This window comes from Doryrhamphus excisus, linkage group LG21 (genome assembly GCF_037039965.1).
Source record: "Doryrhamphus excisus strain RoL-2023G ecotype Guam linkage group LG21, RoL_Dexc_Guam_v1.1, whole genome shotgun sequence".
Classification (NCBI taxonomy): Eukaryota; Metazoa; Chordata; class Actinopteri; order Syngnathiformes; family Syngnathidae; genus Doryrhamphus; species Doryrhamphus excisus.
Window position 1 is genome coordinate 15,234,217 of NC_136377.1, and position 23,129 is coordinate 15,257,345.

Genomic DNA, 23,129 nt, shown 5'->3' on the forward strand with positions numbered 1-23,129 from the left:
ACGCGGAGGTTTGTTTTTGTAATCATATAATTATTACATGGTTGATTACAATTAGATCCCAAGTATTCCAAGTATTTTTTAAAATATGAAATATATGTAAAATATCACAAAAGTCACAGTTGAGGGCCGTGTTGTCATCGCCCCTCCCATTTTTTTTAAATTTATGTTACGTCACGGTCAGTTAAAAAGCGCCGCACGTTAGCTTGGATGCCCTGTGTTCCACGGAGGCTCAGTTTTACACTTTCATTGAGCTCACTAAAGCGCTTTTCTCAACTTTTAAAGCATTTTATATCAAGATTCTTAATCGGTAATCCTAGCTGTCCTTATTGTTTCTTGGCCGCACGGCCGGGTGGCTCTCAATCGACGAGCAAAGCGGTAAGAGGATGTTGAATTGTCTTATGGTGTTGAACTACATTTGGTAGTTACACCATAAAAGCTTACGAAACAAACAATCAGCCACTTATAGTATACACTTTAGGTTATGTGTCTCATCGTTTCAAAAGAGCCCGACACTGTATTTGTAAGATGGTGGGCGTTATTAGCTTGTGTGCTAATTGCTAGCACCTGAAGCTAGCCAAAACTAGCCGAAGCGACTTTTCGCCTATAATCGGAAATATAGTTGTTTGGCTCGCAGTGGAGGCCCTCTCGTTTTTCGGATAGGATTCGGGAACCTATTTGCTTTGTCAATGATGCTCTTTCAGATCAGATTCGTTTCTTCCAAAACGATATTCGTAAGGATGCTGCGCAACTAAGGGATCGCTATTAGGCTCTTCCGGTTGTTTCCCCCCATTTCCAGTGTAGTTTGTGTGCTTCTTGTACGACAAATCAGAAAAATATCTCCCTTGGGCCGTGTACCGTCCGTTGAGCTTTTTTAAGCCAGCTCGCTTACCGTTTCCACTTTAGTTTTTTAGACCCATCAACATAGCAGCTGTAGCTGGCGATAAGATTTACAATGTTATTTTTAAAAATTGCATTGAGTCTCCAACCATCTAATTCCAGTGGCTTGCCCGGTTTCGAAACTGCGCATTACAATCATATAGGGGGCGTTACGGTAATCACAGCAGCTCTAGCAAGATGAGACTTATATACAAAGTATTTATTTAACAAAACGGTGCAAACCAATGCAATACAGGACAGAAGTGGTACATGGTACATTTTTGCTTGATTGTGATGAAGTCGGGCAAGTAAACAAAGAAAGACTTATACATGCTCATCATGTTCAGTGTTTCCTCTTGTACATTCCAAATATTGTATTAATTTACAAACTGATGCCTCATTAAATACAAACCTTTAAAACTAAATTCAGTTTTTTGAGCATGATGCCAAAGTTTACCACAACTGCCAGATGCTTGAAGCACTGAAAAAGGAGACCCAAGCAGACAACCTGAAGTGTTGTACTTAAAGATGTTAATTTTTCAATAGGTGGTTAGATATAGCCCCCGCCCCCTCTTGTCTGATGGGTTCATATTTTTATATTACAAACCAGTTGGTCATTGTTACATCAGTACCATAAAGCTGCATTGCTTCTGTTGTCCACCAATTGAAAAAAGTGTGATCAGTGTGCGTTAGATTCCCATTTTGTATAACCAACATGGCTGTAAGTGATTTTGTTTTCTTGCAGATTTTGAGAAGATGACCGACTCAGATTCTGAGTACACAGACTGTGACGATGATTCCATTACAGAGATTGAGATTGTAAGTTGTCATTAAGCATTATGTGAACATACAGTTTGTACACTCTTCCTAAAGTGAGTACAGTGAACCTTGGTTGGTGTCATTAATTTATTCCTGAAGGTCTGGCTCTAACCGAAATGGACATCAACCCAATCAATATTTCCCATAAGACATAAATGCTAAATGGTCTTTCACATGTAGTGCTTTTCCACCTCAAAGCGTTCAGAGCACTTTGACACTGTTAGTACATTTACCGAATGATGACCCAGCATTAGGAGCAAGTCATTCAAGATCTTGCTCAAGGGTACTTTGACATGATCACGAGGGGATTGAACCCGCCACCTTCAGGTTGGGAGACCACCACTCTACCGCCTGAGCCATGCAGCTAATGAAACTCAATTTATTCGGTTCCAGAAAGCCAAAAATGTTAACACAAAACATGTTTTTATAGTCTTACAATTACAATTTGACATGCAGTGAATCATTCCAAATGGATATAAATGAACACTTAAGGATACTTAATTGAAAGTGTGATTTCTTAATGTGACTGTCCCTGAAGACGTGATGTGGGAGCGAGCTCTACCGCCACCATCTTCCTGTTTTGTCACGAGTTACTTCTTGAAATCAAGTGTTTCTCACATCAATACTGTTAACACAAAATGAGCTATAAAATGTTACAAATGACACTGTTGAAATCAAGAAATAATTATGACAAAAGGAGGCTGTTCATGTGATGTATTGCTGCAACACTGTGAAGGTACAAGTAACCTTGAAAGTTGATTTAGCCCTTGAATTTATATCCATTTAGAAATGTTTCTGCACGTACATCTATACTTCTAAAACTATAAAAATGTTTGACTTAGTAACATTTTTGTGTCAACTGTTGATGACATCTTGGACAGGTGACATAACTTTTATTTCTGATGTTTGCTATTAATACATTGCATGAGTGCAGTGTAGATGTGTGCCATGTTGTATGTTAACCAGAGAATGCACACAAACTGAGGCAAAAATTGTGGCTTCAATTTTTACTGTTAACAAAAAAACACTATCCGGGATGGACAGCACGATAATTGTCTTGCCTCCAATCAATCATATACATATATATCGTAGTTATGGTAGCATGGTCTGGGGCTGCATGCTAAACAGGGATAGCCGGCATTGCAGGCACTGGGGGAGCTGCAGTTTCACAGGTGCTTGTGTTGCCAGCTATTAGACTATAATGGCTGTGTATTGATAGCACAGATATACAAACTGTACACTGACTACTCTGTGGAAAAGACAGGGAGCAGAACTGGAGGTAGCAGAGAGGAGGATGCTGGAATTCTCATTGAGAGTGACCAGGATAGATAGAATCAGGAACAAGTACATCAGAGCAACATTACATGTTAGAAGCCGTCTCTTGAGAGCATATAATGAAATGTGAAGGCTGTAGTCACCGTTGTGACATACTGTATGTCTATGGCCCATTTTGTCTGTTACCATATACAGTATATATATATTTTTCTCCACTCAGACAACTAAGGGGATGGGAAATGATCCTGCAACCACCACAGCCTACCCTGCAGGTAAAATCCAACTCTCATGCAGATGAATGCAAACCTCTTCATTTCATAATCTGACACTTTTAAGTGAGTGAAATGTATGCAAAATTCTGAAAGCTAAACTGTACCTTGCACGTATTTTTGTGTGTTTTGTAGTTTTTGTTTTTGCACAATGGGACTGCATTCCCATCGATATCAGGAAGGAGGCAGCACACCTGATGAGGCTCCACAACTTCTGGGTTCACATTCTGCTACGAAGTGACAGCCCCCACAATGCTGTCACCTGGGCCAAAGGTCTAGGTTTCATCAATCCATTGTAAGCAGGAGGAAATGTTCTCAAGTGTGTGATGTTATTTCATGCTCAGATTTTTTGTAATTTGGCAACTATTTGATGTCCTGTGTCCTGCAAAGGGACCCCGCCCATTTCAATCTGAGGAACCTACTCAAGATTGAATCCCTGGAAGCTATCTTCAGAGCTGTGGAGATAGGAACTGTGAGTATTCGGAGCATATGATGATTATTCTGGATGTTTTCCCAAAAGATGTATAAATGTGAGGCCTTAATGAATGTAAGCAGTATCTGCTGATGTGTATTAGTATAACAAAGCCATGGCGTGTGTGGCCCAAGGGTGGCCATTGATTGGGAGCTACTGGTAGATGGGCAAAGTAGTTTGGGTGGCCCGTGTAAACATTACTTTGTAGATGTCATATGACATCAGCTGACCTGAAGCTCCCTCCCTGATTCTCTCATGCTCCCCCTTGCCGTGTGAAGCTACACACTGAGATGCAACTTTCATCTTTATTATTCCGATTATGGATGAACTAACTCTTTGGTACGGTGCCTACTATATCTCTAACAAAAGTTATAATTTCACATGGAGCACTAGTTATGTAGAAAAGTCAATTGTTTGGCCACCATAGAAAGGCTTGTTTTATAAATTTCCGTTTCTTAAAGGGGACCTATTATGCTTTTTCCACTTTTCTGACCCATGAATGTTGTGAGAATGTAGTATTTCCGTGTTAAATGATGCCAAAGTTTCAGATAATGAGGTTTGCACATTTGAAAGTGAGCCCTGAAAAGTTTGGGATTGCTCAAAATGCTCTGTTTCAAAAGGTGTGGTAAAACTGCCCCTTTGTGACGTCACAGGGGTGGACTTCTTTGTGTGTGTGTGTGCGTGTGTATGTATGTATATGTGTGTGTGTATGTATGTATATGTGTGTGTGTGTGTGTGTGTGTGTGTGTGTATATATATATATATATATATATATATATATATATATATACACACACACAGTCTCTGCCTACCCTCCCCCGAGCGCTGCGCCTCGAATGGCAACGCCACATTTGTTTACAATTCTTGAAGATGCCACCATCAGGCACCAAATGGTTGGAGTTCCTGATTCCCAACCAGCAAAAGAAATGCATTTAAAAAACGCATTCATAGAAATTCAGCTGAATAGGTTCAGATTCTTGAAGAACTATAAAGCATTGTGTGCTGGTTATCATGTGTAGCTGCTCTATAGGAGCCCAGGGCCGAAAAATGAGCATAATAGGTTCCCTTTAACTTTAATATTTCATATCAACATTTCAATCTTTGTTGTCATAACACACAATTTTCCCAGTTTTTCCCCTCATGTTTGCTGTTTTTCTTAATTGTTTTACATGTCAAATAAAACTCCAATTAAATCATGATTATTTTATGCCGCAAATGGCCTCCAGGGCCACACTGGGATCAAAATGTTTATCAAGAGCAACATTTTTCACTGGCTCATAGCATCGCTGTTGCCTAATCATTGTGTGCACAGTGCCTAGCTCCAGTTAACAGCAAAAGTTATCTCAAGGCAAACAAAAAACCCACACAAGCAAGCACTTTAGCGACTGAAGAAGAGAGGAATAGTGGCCCTTACTATGGTGATATACTGTATATAACGTTGCTATAATGCTAACAATGCCATTGATGTTAATGTATGTTTTCATGTTGTACCCAAGTGGTGCTTTTCATTCCTGTGCTGTGGATTTGATAAGTGCACCCACTGTCTAGATAACTGTCAAGGTTGTCTCTAATGTGCATTTAAATGTGTTTTTTTTTTTTTTTTTACAGTTTAAAAAGGACTTCACGAAAGATCTCATCTTGATAAGTACCAGGTTTAGTGAGGTAAGTCTTAGTACACTATTCTTTGTCTATATTCCAAGGGAAAGACATTTCAATAGCGTTTTAAATCATCAAACAAGGCAAGATACAGTAAGTATTGCATGTTATCAATAGTGTACGTGTTATTGCGTGATCACAGCTTGTATATCAAACGATTCAACGTTGTTAGAGGTTTTTTTCGAGGCCTTCATTGTGGAAATGGGCATATCCCAATGACATGCATTGCTAGCTCATATGAACTTGTTTTCTCATGTTGTAATGCATAGAAAAGGGAAAGAAATGTCCATGTTTCACATAAGGTTTGTGAATGATGGGCAAAATTCTAAAATCTTAGCTTATGTTCCAAGAGGTTTGCTAATTCGATTTCCTAAGTGGTCTCTAAGACTTTGTATGTTTGTGCTCTCAGCAATGCCCAGGTGCCTTCGAGGAAGCTCTGGAATGGTTAGCGTCGACGGAAGAGCCTGACATCCGAGCTCATGTCATGCATCTGGGTCATGTCCACATTTGCTACACAGCCTTGCTCTTCATCTTCAAAGAGTGTACGTCTTACGCTGGGATGCTTTGTCTGCATGATGTTGAAGTGTACAAAAAAGCAAAGAGCAGGGTTCTTATGCAAGTGTGGAGTTTATACATTTCCAAGTCTGGAAATGTATGGAAATTTTCCAAGATCATAACCTCTGTTTTCAAAAGGATGAAATTATGAATAACTAGGCTCGCTAGTGCACCTGAGATTTTTGTGTGAAACCACACAGTGGGCAGTGATTGACAAGTTGAATGGCCAGCCCTCTGCTCCAACCCTTTGTGCTGGAAATTATGGTGACATAATGGCATATCCAGAATAATCCATCCATCCATTTTGTATACCGCTATACCTCAATAGGGTCGCGGTTATGCCGGGGCCTATCCCAGCTGTCTTTGGGCGAGAGGCGGGGTACACCCTGGACTGGTCGCCAGCCAATCCGAGGGCACATATAGACAAACAACCATTCTCACACTCTTTCATACGTATGGACAATTTGGAGTGGCCAATTAACCTAGCATGTTTTTTGGAATGTGGGAGGAAACCGGAGTACCCGGAGGAAACCCACGCATGCACGGGGAGAACATCCAAACTCCACACAGAGATGCCCAAGCGGAGAATCGAACCCAGGTCTCCTCACTAAGTGGCCTGCACGTTAAGCACTCAACAAAACATGATACAAATTATAATAAATATAATATGGCAGAAAATTCCAAAATTATTCAATCCAGTATAAAGTGGTGTGAAAAAGCATTTGCCCGTTTCCTGATTTGTATTTTTTGCTTGTTGCACTGAAATGTAACAAACTAATTAAAATATTAGTGAATGACAACACAATGGAACACAAAATGCACACATTTTTTTTTACACAAAAATCCCTGTGGTTCGCTGCAGTCCCAGATAGATCCCAATGACTTTGTCTCATCTGTTCCTGAATTTCTTTATATCCCGGCATGATGTTTTGGTCTACTTAAAGTTGTCAGGCAGGTCCAATTTGAAGGGATTTCTTCATAGGTGCGGCAGTAATCAGGACAGGTTGTTTCGAGAGAAATGATACTCAGGTCTGATAAACCACAGTTATGTTTTAATAGAGGTGGCAACCACTCTTTCCACACTGTTGTTTTGGATTTTTAAGTTATTTAAAAACTGCATTTTGTGTTCAGTTGTTTATCATTGTCTAATATTTAAGAATGTTGGATCTGAAACAGTCAAGTGTGACAATTGTGGGGAAAAAAATTATGTTCCCCAGTGAGGGCATGGCAGAAAAACCACTGTTAGCCTAAATTTTTACTTGGAGTAGAGGAGACACCGTCTAATTGAAAAATAGTTACATTTCCTTTCCCCCTACTTCAAGGTGTACTGTACTGGAAAAATTCCATTGCAGATTAATGTACCCATACACCTCATCTATTGCTGTCATATCTCTTTGATCCGTTTCTATGTGTCGGGCTAATGTAGGCTCCTTTTCCCAGGATTGAAAGGCTTTTATGTGGTAGTACAAGGGAGCTTCTGGTCTTCTCAATGTGAGTCAGTAAAAACCTTTTTGTGTGACGTTTTCAGATGCCCATTTCATCTTCCGAATGGCAAAAAACCTGGAGCGGACCATGGCAGAGTTGCGAACCAAGCCTCCTGAGGCCTTCCTTGCGGTAAGTCCACGCAAACTCTGTAGGAACATCTAACCGGCATCTTAACATGTACGCATGGACTTACAAAGCAAATCCAATTAATTTCCTAACAGTGCTGAGATCTGAACCACTTCTGACCACTGTGCTTCCATTTACTGATGATGTTGTGATGTGCTGCCTTCCTCGTACAGGCTAGTGATGACCTCAAGAAGCAAGGAAATGATCTGTTTCAGAAGCACAAGTATGAAGAAGCAGTGGACATTTATTCCAAAGCCATCAGATGTTGGTAAGTAGTGGGCATATCTATGAATATTTTATTTACAGTGTCAAAATAAATTTGTTCTCTCAAAGCCCTGAAAACTACGTCATCTTTGCTAACCGGGCGCTTTGTTACATCCGCTGTAAGAAATACCTGTAAGTACATATAATATAATATATACATCATTACACATTAGCTTGGTTAAAAAAAAAGCAAACAAAAGTGGTTGTATCCCTTAATGGCAAGTTTTACTCATGCACGGTGGTTTGCTCTTGCAGAGAAGCTGCTTTCGACGGAAAACGAGCTGTTTTGATAGAACCGCTCTGGGCAAAGGTACGCTTGTCAGTTTTATAATTATGCTTTGTTTCACAAGGTAATGTTAAGGAACAGGACCATTAATAATGTCAGCATTTCTATATTAGCTGCAGTGTGAACGTTACTTTTATATATAATTTTTAATACCTGAATGATGACCCCAAGTAGCCTCTGTGATTGGAGTGTTAACCTCAGTTTGACCCCTTGGTAACTAACTAACTAAGCCAGTATACTTTTTGTGCAGGAGGGACAGCCATTGTGCATAAGTGTCATGAGAAGACATTGAACATATATGGCTTTTCCGAAACAATATCACAGTTCCATGGTGGGACTCTGGGCCAATTAGATGTGTATGCGTCTTAACACAGACGATTTAGGATGACTGCAGTATAGTATTGTGTGCACAACAGGCCTCTTAACCAATCAGGAGAAGCTGATACCACACTTGGCAACATTTGATGGTAGCACACTGAAGACCATATGTAACCTTTTGAGCTACATAAGGAATGCGTATGAACAAAATGTAGACATACACAAGACCTATTGTGACGCTACAATGTCATTACAACATTTCACTGCTCCGCTGAATGATGAGGCTCTGTATAATCCTGAAGGTCTTAGAAAGGGTGGGGGCACAACATGCATACTCTTCCTTGTCTTGTGTACACTGGATAGAAGCCCAACTTCAGAGTCAGAGGTAGACTGGCAGGAGCATAGGAACATTGTAACGACATGCTGACAAGGAGAAAGGGGTTTAACATGTTGGAATGTGACAAAAGCATCTGCATCACAATACTCCACATGAAAAGCGAATCGAGGAGGTGCAAATGCTCAAGTCCTGGTCCAAGAACAGTGATTCTGCAGCCAACTGGCAGCATGACAACAAGACAGTGATTGCTTAGGGAGTTTCCAACAGCAGCTGTGGATCGCAAGTGGATTAGCGCGCTTGTGAGGACAAGCGGTACAGAAAATGGATGGATGGGTGTTCATAACTTTAACAGTGAGCGTTTGGACGCCTCTTGTCTGAAAAGTGTAGCAGACAAGTGAGGGAAAAGGTAGGTTTTTGTCACATTTGGGGATCATAAGTTGGCTCCTAGAACACAAATCACTTAGAACAGTATTCATTACAAAGTCACTTTTTCATGTAAGCCTCTCTAGTGCTTGTCATAACGACACTGACGAGCTGAGTTTGATTCCAGGGTCATTACCGCTACTGCGAGGCCCTGTTCCTGTTGGGTGAGGTCAACATGGCCATCACAGCCAACAAGTCAGCTCAGAGTCTGTGCAAGAATGACTACGAGGGAGTCAAAGACCTGGCGCAGCAGCATCAGAAATTCATGAGTGAAACAATGGGCAACAAAGGTACACATATCTGTCTACAACACGCGTATCAAACTCGGGCCTGGGGGCCAAATCCGACCCCACTGTAGTTGCATCCGGCCCGCTGAACCGTTTGGGGAATGGCATTATATACGGACCATATTAGACAGTGCTTTACAGCGTTTTGTGTAATTGAGCAACTCCTCCACTGGTGTTTTAATGTTAAAAGTGGAAACTATTGTGTATAGCACGAAATTCACAACCATTCATAATAAGGCTGCTAGATTCAGACCAAAAGTCTAAATAATTACAGTACACGAGTAAAAATGGCAGCACTATTGCACCCTGTAGAAAATAACACATTTAAAGGGGCATTAGACGGTGGAGTCATTTGAACTCCAGCAAAGCATGCTGGGAAATGCTAAAACTGCCAATTTCACAGCTGCTCTTCCAGGTTACACATCTTGCATATTGTGATATTTTTGTGTTGACATAAATACAGTAGCTTTTGCCCAGACATTAAAAGAATGACTAAGAGTTGGCCCATCAAAACTCAATTCATCGGAATGAACAACCACGCCAAATGTCCAGTATGGCCCATGAAAAGTAGGCTAAAGTAGGCTTTGAGTTTTGACCCCCTGTGCTACTGAGTTTGACACGCCTGGTCTGCAATGTGGATTAGTAGTGCAATCAGCGGTTGGACAAAACTGTATTTTTCTTTTACAGCGGGACCACCAAAGAAAAGTGGATGTTCAAGGTAAGTGCATGGTGCAAACGCAAATTGCAGCCCTTTAATGATCATTCGTGTTTTTATCATTTCAGTAAAGCAGAGTCCATTAAGTCAAATGCAGGGGAACCACAGCAGCCGGTGAAGGGAAAAGGAGGTGGGAGTAGTAGTAATAAGACAAAGGTGAGTGAGATCTCACTGGAATGAAACTAGATAGTCATGTATGACTAACTCAAAACAAAACTTGCACGCCCTTCTGTGAAATGACACATCCATTTGAATACACATCTTGGCAACAAACAATATTTGTGATCTGCAAAGCTGCTTGTGTTTGAATTGACCGTAACCTTCCTTCATGTTTCCAGGTGACAGATCAAATGAACAAGGAGAACCACCAAGGTATGTATGAACATTTGTGTTGTTGTTTTGAAATGGTTTGTTTATTCTTCTGGATTTTTTGAGTATCCAACTTCCAGTTCAAAGGAAAGGGAAAAAATGAAAAACAAAACGCTGTTGGGTGTCAGGGATTTGACATCTTTGCATGGTGATGTCATCATATGCAAATTAGATGAGTGACAACAGTATGCCTTTATCGCTAACCATTTCCAAGCTACAACCGTTTCAAATAGTGATATCAAAACTGAATATTTTCTTAAACATAAGTATGCTGGAAATTACACTGAAAACATACAATGCCTCTTTGTTCATAACGTGGTTTAAAGTGTGATTCTAATGTTCTACTCTTAGAGACTAGCGTTAGACAAATATATTTTGACTTGTGTGCCATGTTTTTAGCTTGAATTCAGTTCATTTGGATTTGTTAATATATGATAATTTATCCATTAAATGCAATAAAAGTGGGCATGTTTGACAGTTCTCAATGTTAGTTAATCGTGATTAATTAGTTACAAAAATTTAATCATTCAAATTTTTAGAAAAGCAAAAACCTTGACCCATTAGCAGGGTTAATACTGCCACTACTGAGTGGAGCATCTGCTTTTTTTGTTTGGCCTTGGCGGTCTGCTTTTCTTAGTTAGGAGATGGGATATTTTCCACTCTTCACAGTACATACACTCATTCGGCTTTTGTCTTGTAAACAGTTAAAGAGGCTGCAGTACCACCAGTTGCCGCTAAAGAGTCCAGCATAGCAAAAAAGGTGACTGCACCGCCAGCCGGCGCAGATAAAGAACACAGCTTGGCAAAAAAGATGACGGCACCGCCGGCTGCTGCGGCTTTGGCACCCAGCACACCAAAAAAGGTGACGGCACCGCCGGCTGCTGCGGCTTTGGCACCCAGCACACCAAAAAAGGTGACGGCACCGCCGGCTGCTGCGGCTTTGGCACCCAGCACACCAAAAAAGATGATGGCACCGCCGGCTGCTGCGGCTAAAGCACCGAGCACACCAAAAAAGATGATGCCACCGCCAGCTGTGGCTAAAGCACCAAGCACCCCAAAAAAGATGATGCCACCGCCAGCTGCGGCTAAAGCACCAAGCACCCCAAAAAAGATAACGGCAAGCGCCACAACTAAAGAGCCCAGCACTCCAAAAAAGACAGCACCGCAAGAGCCTGGAACTCCCAAGAAGAAACCCAAGAGCAGAGAGACTCAACCCAACCAACAGCAGGTAAAAATGATTTCCTTTAAGAGTCCAAATGACAGCCCGACTGTAAATAATGTTGTGATTTTGTTGTTCTTGCAGCCAGTGGTAAATAAAGCTGCAATGTGCAAAGAGTTGAGATCTCTTGTGCATGACGCCCACACTGCCCTGAGCAACCTGTGCAGCTACAACGCCGAGCAAGGCTTTGGCCAGGCGCTGGCCCTACTGGACACCAACTCACACAAGGTCATCAGAATTTCATTGTCATTATGCAGAAGTACAACAAAATTGATTACTGAGACATTCAAATGTAAAATGAGAAATGGCTAACTCAAATTCTGTTCCTAAATTGAGTAATGTTTTAGAATTCAGTATTTTACTTTTTTTCCACTTAGTCTTTTACCACCAAAGAGTGTGCTATTTGTGTCAATGAATAAGATGTCTGTTAATTAAATGCAAAAATCCTTAGTTATTGATGCGATACATCATTGGACAATAAGTATTTCAGAAACGGCTGTAGCTTCGCTAACTTTTCAAATGGGATGTCAGTCTCTGCACACATTCCTACAAACCGCCTCTGTTCGTGCTTATGGTTCAAATCGCTTTATTAATATAAGCCGTTTATGACACCCTTATTTTATTAGCACAGTTAGACATAATGTGCCATGCAGCACTCTTGTTTTAAAGTGTGGGGTATTAAGTGGGACGAGCTTTGACGAGAATAAACGTGCCTCCTCCAGTCGTGGCTCTCATCCTTATTTCACTCAGAACTTGGACGACATCAGCGGCATCCTTAAATGCTTTGTTGCATTAACCTGATAAAACACAGCATGGTGTAAAAACACTCGGTACAGTGCTACGTGCACACAGCTGCACTAGAATGCTCTGCTAAACTAAGCCAACCTAACCAGCTTCCTTTCAGAATTTCAGATTTTTTTCTGTCGACGTTTCAGGTGGCTGCTTTGCCATGTTTACTTTGTGAAGGGGGCGCATTCGTTTTTGAGAGATGTCCTCACAATTGAACACTGCGGAAATATTTCCACGCATACGTTCCCTATCCTCACAATTAAGACATTTCATTAAAACTGTCAATTTTCACCAGAGTTTCTGTACGAATTCTACGAATCTCTCAAGGTGAACATTTCAGGGCCCTACTTGCCTTGTTATGGTGTGATTTATGTATGGCTTTTACTTTTATTATTGTTTCATTTTTGTCTTTAATAGGGCGCACAAGATTTCTCGTTCTGAAAAAGTGTATATTTCCAAGTGCATGCGTGTCTGTTTTCCTCATCTCCCGCCTCTAAACAGGAAGAGGGTTCATTCTGTACATTGGCGCGTTTGTCCCATAGAACGAACAGAGTGAGCCCTTGTGGGTCATGGTGTTCTTTGTATGCGGTGGGTGACTTACATACATCAGTCTAGTTAAGAAACTCCTGCATAACCAGAGGACCACCTGATGACAATTTTTTTAAAGTAAATAGATGCCTCTGTAGATAACAGGAACGTTTGTGTTCTCAGTTTGTGCCCTATATTGTCCTGCACTGCCTGATGGATGCTGCACCACTGACAAGTCCAGACCTGTATTTAACATCCCCCTATATTTATTTATTGATTTTTAATAGGACCTTGGTCTTTCCGCGTTGGATGTGCAGCTGTTGCTCTATGGCCGTGTGTCAGCCCTGACAGAAATTGGCAAGACTGAGGTAACTCCAGAAACCTAAGCCATTTTGGAATACTAACTGGGATACACCTGTACTCATCTTTTCAACTATGATGATTTAACATAAAAAAAAAAATTGAAATGGGTGCGGGAAATACCTTGGACTTTGAATATTCTCGATGGAAAGTCTCCGCTTTTGTACAACAGGAACTTGCAGAAGCACGACGGCTCTTGGAGAAGATTAAATCCTATGAGGAGAGGATTTTTCAGTGTTTGGTTTACTACGCCCACGGGAGGCTTTATCTCAAAGAGAACAGGTACAGCTCATACTACTAACATTACATTTTGGGGTACTTTCAAGCCATGTCGACTCATATTGTTCTCCTCTCAAATCAGATTTGATGTTGCTCAGGAATACTTTGAGGATTCTCTGCAGATGGTGAAGAATCGCATAACCCCGGGTATTCTCACCTGGCCTTTAACCAAAGAGATTGTTAAAGAAACCCAGCCGGAACCTTTTAATGTAAGATCATCAGACCATAAATACTCCAATTACTTCAAAATTTTTTACTTTGATAATGATTTGGAGTAGATGACAAAGTGGGAAGAAAGACGCAGATCTTTTGGATCACTTGATCATTTATTAACGACTATATTGCACAACACAGCAGCCAACTGAACCAATGTTGTAATAGCAGTAAGGGTCTGACTGCTCATGGCAAATGTAACGCCAACTAAAACTAAAGAGAGAGCGAGCTGCTGGTTGCTGACCAGGCTTGCTCCTTCAAATGAAGTTCTTGTGGATTGTAGGAGGAGGTGTTTCATTCAGTAGAGGCTTTCATTGGAGCATTTATGGTGACTTTACCACCTGAGTATTGCTTAAGAACTATGTATCCGTTAGAACTTCACAGCGGTTTCTCCTTTAAACTGAATTCTCTGATCTCATTTTATAGAAAATGTTGGAGGATTCTATAGCTTTATGCAAATTTCCCCCTATGCCCGATGCCACTTGTCGACTTGGGAAATGCCTCGGCTCATGCAAAAATATTTACTTCACTGACCCGGATTTTAAAGTAAGTGCAGCCATTTACTTTTAAAATATAAAAAAAAGACATGTTAAATGTTGTAATGTTTTTTAACAGGGCTTCATTCAGATAAAGTGCAGCCAGCAGTGCCTGATAGAATACCACAGCGCTTGCTGGAAGACGCTTAAGACCTCATCGCCCTTTGAAAAGACTGATAAGGTAACATTTTTTAAAGGCTCCGGTGGAAATGTTCTTTAAACACAGTTCTTGTACTTTTAGGATTTTCTGGAACAACCATGTCTGACTCCAGACTGCTTTGGTCAAATCTGTAGCATCAAAATCATTGACCCAACAGGCCTGGTCAAATGTAAGGTAGGGATTCCGCTTTGGTCTACAGGAGTTGTTGTTTGATTTTTTTTTTTTAATTCATATTTTGCATTGACTCGAGCTTCTTGGTTGTCTTGTTAGTTTGAAAATGACATTGCAAAGCCGCAGACGCAGAGGAAACCAAAAGTGAATCAGAAGTCTTGTACTCGGTGAGCTGGTTTTTCCTCCACATTTTTCAAGTTACTGGTGATGTTGAGTAAAGAACTCGTCTGAGACGCGGTCCACCTTATTAGTAAAGTGACCGCTTAAGTCCTTATCGACAGAAAATTGATCTCTTTATGTCAACATGTGTTGTATCATTAACTCTATCATTATTGCTGTATTGTACATTTGTGGTTGTCAAAATCAATAAAACAAACCACAAAAGGATAGGAAATGCCACATAGGCAAGTTTTATTTATAGAGCACACCTACTATACAAGGCAGTTGAATGTGCATTGCAGACAAGAATGCACAATCCTTGCATAAAACAGTCTCTCTAAAATAATTGTTAATAATTCTCCCATTTAAGTTTTGCACAATTAGAGGAAAATGATATCATACTGTTTGTTTTTTGTGTTGCACTGTAATAAAAAGAGAAAAATAGCCCACCTTCTTCAATTTCAGAGTGAGGAACTTTAAGTCAAAGGAGGAGGGTCACCTGAAGACAAAGAATAATCATAATAAGCTGACTTGTGAAGAGAAGCTGACTGTTGGTGCAGAGATTCTACCGGCCAAAAACAAGTCCGTAGCACAGAGCCAGCAACAAGGTACAGTGTGAAAACATAGTCGGCATCATTGTGGCTTGCTGTCTCCAAACAGCTGACCCAGCTTTGTTTCTGCCGTGTACAATATTACAGCGCCACTAAAGCGTGGTAACATTATGCAACATTCTCTTGTGTGATCAGCTTGGTTGCTGTACCGGGATAGAGTACTCCTACAGATCAGTCAGATGATGCAGCTGCTCCGCCAGGAAAAAGGCCTCTCCGTGTCGGCCCTGAGCACGTGCCTAAAGCCCTGGCTGGAACTGGACTCTGTACGGGGGAACCAGCTGGCCGGGAAGATCCTGAACTGGGAGCAGGAGAAGCTGGAGACACTGGATCAAGCTGTGGCGCTTTTGCTGGAAAGGAAGAATCGTGTTTGGGCTCGTGTCTTCATCCAACTGCTGTCCAACTCTTTGGATATAAGCGTGGACCTCAGTCACTGGGCGGGCCGGCTCAACGATGCGGGTACATTAATTTAGTTAGAGTGATGACCATCCAGCAGGTGTGTGTTTTTTTGTTTTTTTTTCATGTGTATACATATATATTTTACAGATCTGAATGCCGCAAAATCCTTCATTGAGCGCAACGCAGACTACCTGGAAGAGCTAGACCTGACTTTGCTGTTGAGTTTTGCTCCACTGCAGGAGATGATTTCTGAGAGGATTGTCACAAACCCAGAATTTACTTCAAACAAGGGCCTCAATAAATACATGAGACGGGCAGCACCACATGAGATGAGACTCTTTATATGGACTCTGGAGGAGCATAAGGACCTTTATGTCTCTTGTAACATTTTACTGGATGAATATTTTGATATGATCGGTATGTATTTACAATCTACGTCTTTTTTTTTTTTTTTTGACGTCTCACATTTTTAACTTTACTGTTTGTGTTTTCCAGATGGACACTGTTCAGTTCTTAAAAAGTCTGATCAAAATCTAAGTGTAAGACACCCAGTTCACATTACTGTACACCTGCACCACAAAACTTGCATCACAAATTCTTCAGTTCTTTTCCTGATCTCAGTAGATGTTGCAGCCTGTGTTAAACACCATTTAATTCACCCTGCCATGTAATTGTATTCCAAAAAACAAACAGCCCAAAATGTCCCTCAGATTTTTATAAAAATTAATGCATTAGATGGTGCAAGTATACCCAAAGAAGTGTGGCAAATTCTGATGATGTCTTTTTAGCTATTGAAAGTGAAATTGACATGAAGTGTCTCATTTCAGAGTTTTCCCATGGGTGTAAAGAGTCGAGGCCGGAAGAAGAAGAAAGAGCAAAAGGTTTGAAGATGGACGTGTTGCGTTGCCAAGTCTTGGCAAGAACACCCACACATGTTTTAGGTCATCTCCAGTAGGGAAACTCTGATTTTCTCTCCGCAGGGTCTTCCTGTTTGGTCCGGGTGGCAAAGTTTAGTGCCAACAGACCAGTGGGACCAAGAAGATCCGATGTAAGTTTGCACTGCAGATAGTGGCGGGCTGGGTGAAAAAGACGTTTTCATTACTCTGCCCCGCTTTTCTGTCCACAGATACTGCCTCGACCCCAGCGAACCTTTCAGCATTCCCAGGCACCTCCAAGCGCAGGTGGCCGAGTTTGAGGACCAGTATAGCGGCCAAAGACACAAGAGGGATTTCAAAAAGCTTCTGGACAACAATCCTGATCCCACAGAAGAAAATATGTATGAGTAAGTTGCAGCATCACTTTTTTGTGTGTGTGTGTTGGCCAAAATCTAGCTTTGATTCTGGAAACTACAGTTTTTTTTGAGTGCTTTTTTAGTAAGCCCTACTGGGAACACAGCATTTTAGCTTTAAAGGGGGACCTATTATGCTCATTTTTCAACCCTTTGTATTGAGTTGTGGACTCCTATAGAGCAGCTACACAGAAAACTTTATAGATCGATTCCATTTGTATTTCCTTGGATTAGTGATTCCTGCCAAAGTGTTCTATTTAAATTTACTCCACCCATGGCCCGCCTCTGGGCACACCCACTCTGCTTTGATTGGTCACACACCCAAAGTGCTTCCTGACTATGAATGAACCACACTTCCTAATATAGTGGGTATAGGGGTTGCTGATAAATGGATAGTCTTTGGAACGCAAATTGAAAAGTGTAAAAGCTAAGTGAAAAGCTACTGGCTAACAGCCACACCTTTTTATAAGGAGGTCTGCTCCTTTGTGACATCACAAAGGGGCAATTATGCCACGCCCTCTGATACCTAACGTTTTGAGCCGCCCCAAACTTCTTTCAGGGCTCACTTCCATATGCGTTAACCTCATTATCTGAAACTTGGACATCATTTACCACAAGAAGGCAACGTTGTAAAGACATTTATAGGTCAGAAAAGTGGGAACAAACATAATATGTCCCCTTTAATGCTAATTAGCAAATTTGCTAGTCAGTCAATTTTGTATAACGGAGGACCTATTTTTACTATCCACTAATAAAGTTTCATCTTAATATAGCTACTTTGCACAAATTCTGGAAGCACACGGCCCCCTCCCCGCTGACGATCCCCTGCTGCTTGAGGAGATGGAAAACTTCCCACCGATGGCTCATGCAAAGATTGACAAGGCGGGCGGTTTTGAGCCCTTCTTTTTGGAGTCCCTTCGCTTCATAAAGATGGGGAGTCGTATCGGCCTAGCCAAGCATGCCGTCAGCCTGCAGCAGCAGCAGCAGCAGCAGCGTCAACGGCACCTACCGGAGGCTCTGAATATATTTTCATCAACTCAGACTTCGGCACCACATCCTTATGACGTTGACCCTTTCCCAACTCGCCATTTACCTGTTGATATGGATGACCTCTTCCCCCTCGTCGGTAGAGGCCATGTTAGTAGCTGGGATGATGCCAAGCTCTCCCCCAACGACTTTGACTGCCTGGATCTTTATACGACTGAAGTGGACGATTCCTGGGAAACATATTCCGGTTCAAGTGGATTAAATTTGACTCCGACTGAGGAGGTCATTTTGAAGCAACATTCTGAAACACAGGTCAGAGCTGTTTCATTATCCACCACCATCGCACATTTGAGCAGTGCATCACTACTTCAGTTGTGAAAAATGCCAACATCAAACTTCACCCTTCACTTAACAGCTCAATGTCACTGACTATGCAACTGTTGATGTCTTTTAAATTGCTTTGTTTTGCATTCCTTCAGACTTGTCCGGTGACTAAGGACAGTGTGGCGATAAATACAGAGCCTTTGGAACGTTATGAGAGCTGCCATGTAAGTGGGTGTTGTATTCTCTCGACATTGTTGAATTTGGTTCTTTTTAAACCCCGGTGCCCACCATGAATCCAGGGTGATCTCAACAAAAAGGCCAAGATCATTAAGGAAATGAAGGAGAAAATGGAGAAAATGGCAAATGACCATGAAGAAGTTGACCAGAGGCACAAGGAGTGCCTGTCAGCCTTGCAGAGCGAGATCCAAGAGATCACTGCCAACATACAGGTCAGCTGGGCTAGAACAATGAGATGAATGACTTGGAGTGACTTGTGTCCAGTCCAACATTGGTGGTTTTCTCACCCACTTCAAGGTTACGGACAAAGAGTTGACCCTGTTCCAGCAGAAGCTGGAAGAGGAGATCAAGAAGGACCAGAAGGAGAAGAAGGCCAACCAGGAGGTGCTGAAGGCACTCAAGCTTGAGATAGATCAGCTGGTGGAGGAGCAAGCCAGGTAATGTCCACACATTTTAGGATTCATTTTATGAAATTATTTTGTTTTGAAATCCCTCAATGGCCTAGCCTTCCCCTGGCACTCGAGCTGCTACATCCATATGTAGTGCCGATTTTTATTTATATTTATTTTCATGTGGTTTATCCTAGCTGTCATTTTTACACATGTCATAATTTTATTGGAGGTGTTTTAGATATACAGTCATCCCTCGCCACATCACTGGTTAAATTTTGTGGCTTCACATTTTTCAAATAATAAATAAATCATGCTGTTTTGTGGTCATATAATGCAGATTAGTCAAATATTCACAATACGCAATGTTATGTAGTATTTTACTTTGTGTGTGTGTGTGTGTGTGTGTGTGTGTGTGTGTGTGTGTGAGAGAGAGACACACAGACACACACACTACTTCCCTGTTTCCTTTTCTTGCTGCTGCCTGTTCTGGCACTATATTTGTATTTGTCTAAATGAAAATACACAAAAAAAGAATCTACCACATTTACAGTTAAACCACACTTTCAATCCACACTTTTTCTGCTGGAGTCTATCCCAGCTGTCTTCGGGCAAGCCGTAGGGTACACCCTGGACTGGTGGCCAGCCAATCCCAGGGCACATATAGACAAACAACCATTCACACTCACATTCATACCTATGGACAATTTGGAGTCGCCGATAAACCTAACATGAATAGGGGAGGAAACTGGAGTACCCACGCATGCACGGGGAGAACATACAAAGTCCACACAGAGATGCCCGAGGGGGGAATCGAACCCCGGCCCCCACTTTTTCATTTCTCATTCGAAAAAGAGAAAATCTCACCCGCATAGTCCTGGCAGCCAGTCCACTTGTAAAAGCCGTTCTTTTTTTTTTTTACATTTATTTTGGTGAGTTGAGTGGATGTGTCCCATTCGTTTCGCCATAATACGGTGTTAGCAAGCGTCGCTTACCTCTGCTTCCCCGTTTGCTATACCCTGACCTATTTTGCTTTGTCTGCTTACAGTCTAACCAAAAACATCAGAAAAAAGAAGGCCAGCTATGAGGAGGAGCTAAACGCGTTCTGCGAGCTGAGGTACATGTTGTACCATGGTGAAAACTTGTTTTGAATGTGATGATAGTAAGCATGTTTTGATTTGACCAAACTGGTGGGGATCACGCTGACTGGTGTCTTGTTGATCCTCAAGCAATCAGTTGGCAGCAGAGAAGATGAGTCTGGAGGATGAGGTCAAGCGCCGCAAAGCCTCTGTTGCCGCAGCTGCCAAGAGGTCCCACACCGCTCAGGTAAAATATGCTCATCAGCCACATTGAATTGTGTATTGTATAAACTTAAAAGGATTTTGTCAAAGAGTGAAAAGCTCCACATTGAGTACTGTCTCCGCCACTGGAGAAGACTGTTCCATGATCACCATCTTTAATAAGTTAACCATTGTGAATAAGAGTAAATTGTATGATACTACAAATTCAACTGTAATGATTTATCCTCCATTAGTTGTCCATCTTGGAGAGCGGCCGGGATCAGCGTCTGCACAGCCTTCACAGTCAGCGGGCAAACGCCAAGGTGCTGCTGGCCAAGCTGGATGAAAATGTACAGCGGTAAGTAGCAGAAGTCATAACTAAGGATCGGCCGATATTTGCGTTTTTTCCTTGTATCGGTATCGGCTGATACGCGCGGGGGTTCGCCAATGTATTTTTCCACCGCATGATTTACAGTCAGGCATCCGCTCTCTCAGAGCACGCACGCACGCACGCACGCACGCACACACACACAGAAGGAATTGGAGCAGCCGTGTCTGCTTATGAGAGGTCTTTATCGTGCACAACACCAACTTTAATCATGAGAGAAATATTTTATATATCGTACTAAATTGCGTCAGTGTGTGTGGAGGCGGGGGGGCGTCACGCTGCGGAAGAGTAGTCATCACATGGATGCTAGATAAATTTAAACTACGACAGAAATGTTTTGCACATGGTTGAATATTTATTCCTTTTAAAGTTGATAATGCCGTTTTAATGTGTTTAAGAAAGCTGAATCCTACTGTGTTCATAAGTGTGTTTACATTTCAATAAATATTTGTTTTAACATGAGATCTGTAATATGTTATCATGGTCATTTTTTCATGTAAATTGAGGGATCAAAAGCAGTATCGGCCCAAGTAAAATCGGCCATCGGCTAAGGGTGATGGAAAAAAAATCGGTATCGGCATCGGCCCCAGAAAAAAAACATATCGGTCGATCCCTAGTCATAACGTCCTAGTTGTCAACATGTGAGTGATGCTGGGGCGTTGGTTTCCTCTGGCAGATTTCCATCCCTGGAAGTGAGCAGACAAAACTGGCGAACCAACATGCAAGAGCTGGAAAAGAAAATCGCCACAGTTGAGGTGTGTGCATCCTCCCTCTGACTGAAAGATGGAAATGGGTTGTGCTTTTGCTTAGTTTTTGTATATGACGTCCGGCGTGCTGAAAGACTTGACTTATTGTCCACAGACTCAGTACAAGGAGCAAATGGAGCAAGTCAAATCTGGCAAAAGGGTTAAAGATGTGCTCAGTAACACCAGTCAGCCTGATCCCCAAGTCTCTCTGGTAAGATGCAGCGTGAACACTTATAAATGATCTCGCATGAGAGGAGCCTTAACTTAGTGTTATACACACCTTTTCAATCATTTTAATGAAAATTTGTAATATTTAGATAACATTTTAATATCACATGTTAAAAAGAGCAGTGACTTACCGCCTTTTTGTGAACGTCGCAGCTTTCATCTGATATGGCTGGCCTTAGAATGGCACCCACCCCTCCCCCTGCCGACACTCAACACCTGGCCAGACCCGTTCCACCTGCAAGTAACACAGTGTTCGACAAGGCCATGGAGCGCCTGGCCACCATCTTCCCCAACTACACCAGGTGATAAAAGCTGGCCTCAGCATTTTTTCTTTTTTTCTTTTTCTTTTCAGCCACTTTTTAATAGGTTATCGTTTTTTTTTAGGCCGGATTTAATGAGGTTTTTTAAGGAGTTGCGTTCATCCAATGGTGGCAGTCTTAGCAGCATGGGCTTACAGGATGTGGTCAGTGGAGTGAGCCAGCTGATCCTGAAACATCAGGTAGAGCTTTAGATTTTAAATTCTGATTTAGGCTAGATTAATACGTTTCACCAACTTTGTATGTGTGTCCTCTCAGGAGAAGCTCAGAACTGGCGCCACATCCAAGACAACAGAGCAAGGAAGTTCTGCTATGCCCCCTCCGGTGGACTCAACCTCAGTGTGGCAGCGGGGCCAGAACCAAAAACCACAGGACACCTTTGCGGTAAGTCCAAAAGTCGGGTAAGCTGATGTTAGTTTGTAAATGTGTGTGATTTGCAGCTGAACTTGGACGACCCTTGTATCATCTGCCATGAAGAAATGAACCAGCTGGACCACTGTGTCTTGGAGTGCAGACACACCTTTCATAAGAAGGTGAGTGGAAGGAGACACTTCATTTTAGTAGTTTGACGGGCGCTTGGTTAAAACCGTAACATTAAATGCATACGATCTTTATCACTGTTGAAGCATGTGTACTAGTTTTACCACCGTTACAAAATAATCTTAAATACCTGTACTATATTGTTATAAATGTGTATACTATTGTATTTGTGTGTTCAGTGCATCACATCGTGGCTGAAGGAAAATAGTAGCTGTCCCACATGCAGGAAGCGAACCTTGATGAGTGACTTCCCCTTGCTGATTGGTAGGAGGCGCCAAGCACCGTGATGACTTTTTTTTTTTATTATTTTATGTTGTAGTGTAACCTTGAACTGTAGGAGTTCACTTTTGTAGTTAAAACTACAATTTATGACCAATAAAAGTCTGGTTAAAATGTATGACATCTGTGGTCACCCCCCCCCCCCCCCCCCAACCACACAGAATTCCTCTTTA

The 23,129-nt window shown here is 41.7% G+C and overlaps 1 protein-coding gene across 3 annotated transcripts; it reads left to right on the plus strand.

Annotated features, from left to right (window-relative positions):
* Positions 1–219: 219 nt before the first annotated feature.
* On the plus strand, positions 220–23,074 carry ttc3 (tetratricopeptide repeat domain 3). 3 transcript variants are annotated; one of them, XM_078787966.1, is made up of 46 exons: positions 220–375; positions 1,622–1,695; positions 3,191–3,242; positions 3,375–3,534; positions 3,630–3,711; positions 5,320–5,373; positions 5,777–5,909; positions 7,451–7,536; positions 7,707–7,801; positions 7,867–7,929; positions 8,053–8,107; positions 9,289–9,451; positions 10,136–10,166; positions 10,232–10,319; positions 10,502–10,535; positions 11,237–11,503; positions 11,603–11,760; positions 11,836–11,979; positions 13,356–13,436; positions 13,601–13,710; positions 13,790–13,916; positions 14,347–14,466; positions 14,536–14,637; positions 14,698–14,790; positions 14,887–14,954; positions 15,412–15,554; positions 15,693–16,013; positions 16,101–16,370; positions 16,449–16,492; positions 16,781–16,834; positions 16,934–17,001; positions 17,080–17,235; positions 18,015–18,540; positions 18,708–18,776; positions 18,852–19,001; positions 19,087–19,226; positions 20,227–20,295; positions 20,408–20,504; positions 20,713–20,816; positions 21,523–21,601; positions 21,708–21,803; positions 21,974–22,122; positions 22,205–22,319; positions 22,396–22,521; positions 22,578–22,670; positions 22,857–23,074. In XM_078787966.1, the coding sequence occupies exons 2-46, from the start codon at positions 1,633–1,635 to the stop codon at positions 22,962–22,964; spliced, it is 5,406 nt and encodes a 1,801-aa protein (XP_078644092.1). In that variant the 5' UTR covers positions 220–375; positions 1,622–1,632; the 3' UTR covers positions 22,965–23,074. The 3 variants fall into 3 exon arrangements, with proteins under 3 accessions (XP_078644092.1, XP_078644093.1, XP_057942129.2); XM_078787967.1 differs by having other exon boundaries at positions 11,237–11,394; positions 11,497–11,760; XM_058086146.2 differs by having other exon boundaries at positions 11,237–11,760.
* Positions 23,075–23,129: the final 55 nt, after the last annotated feature.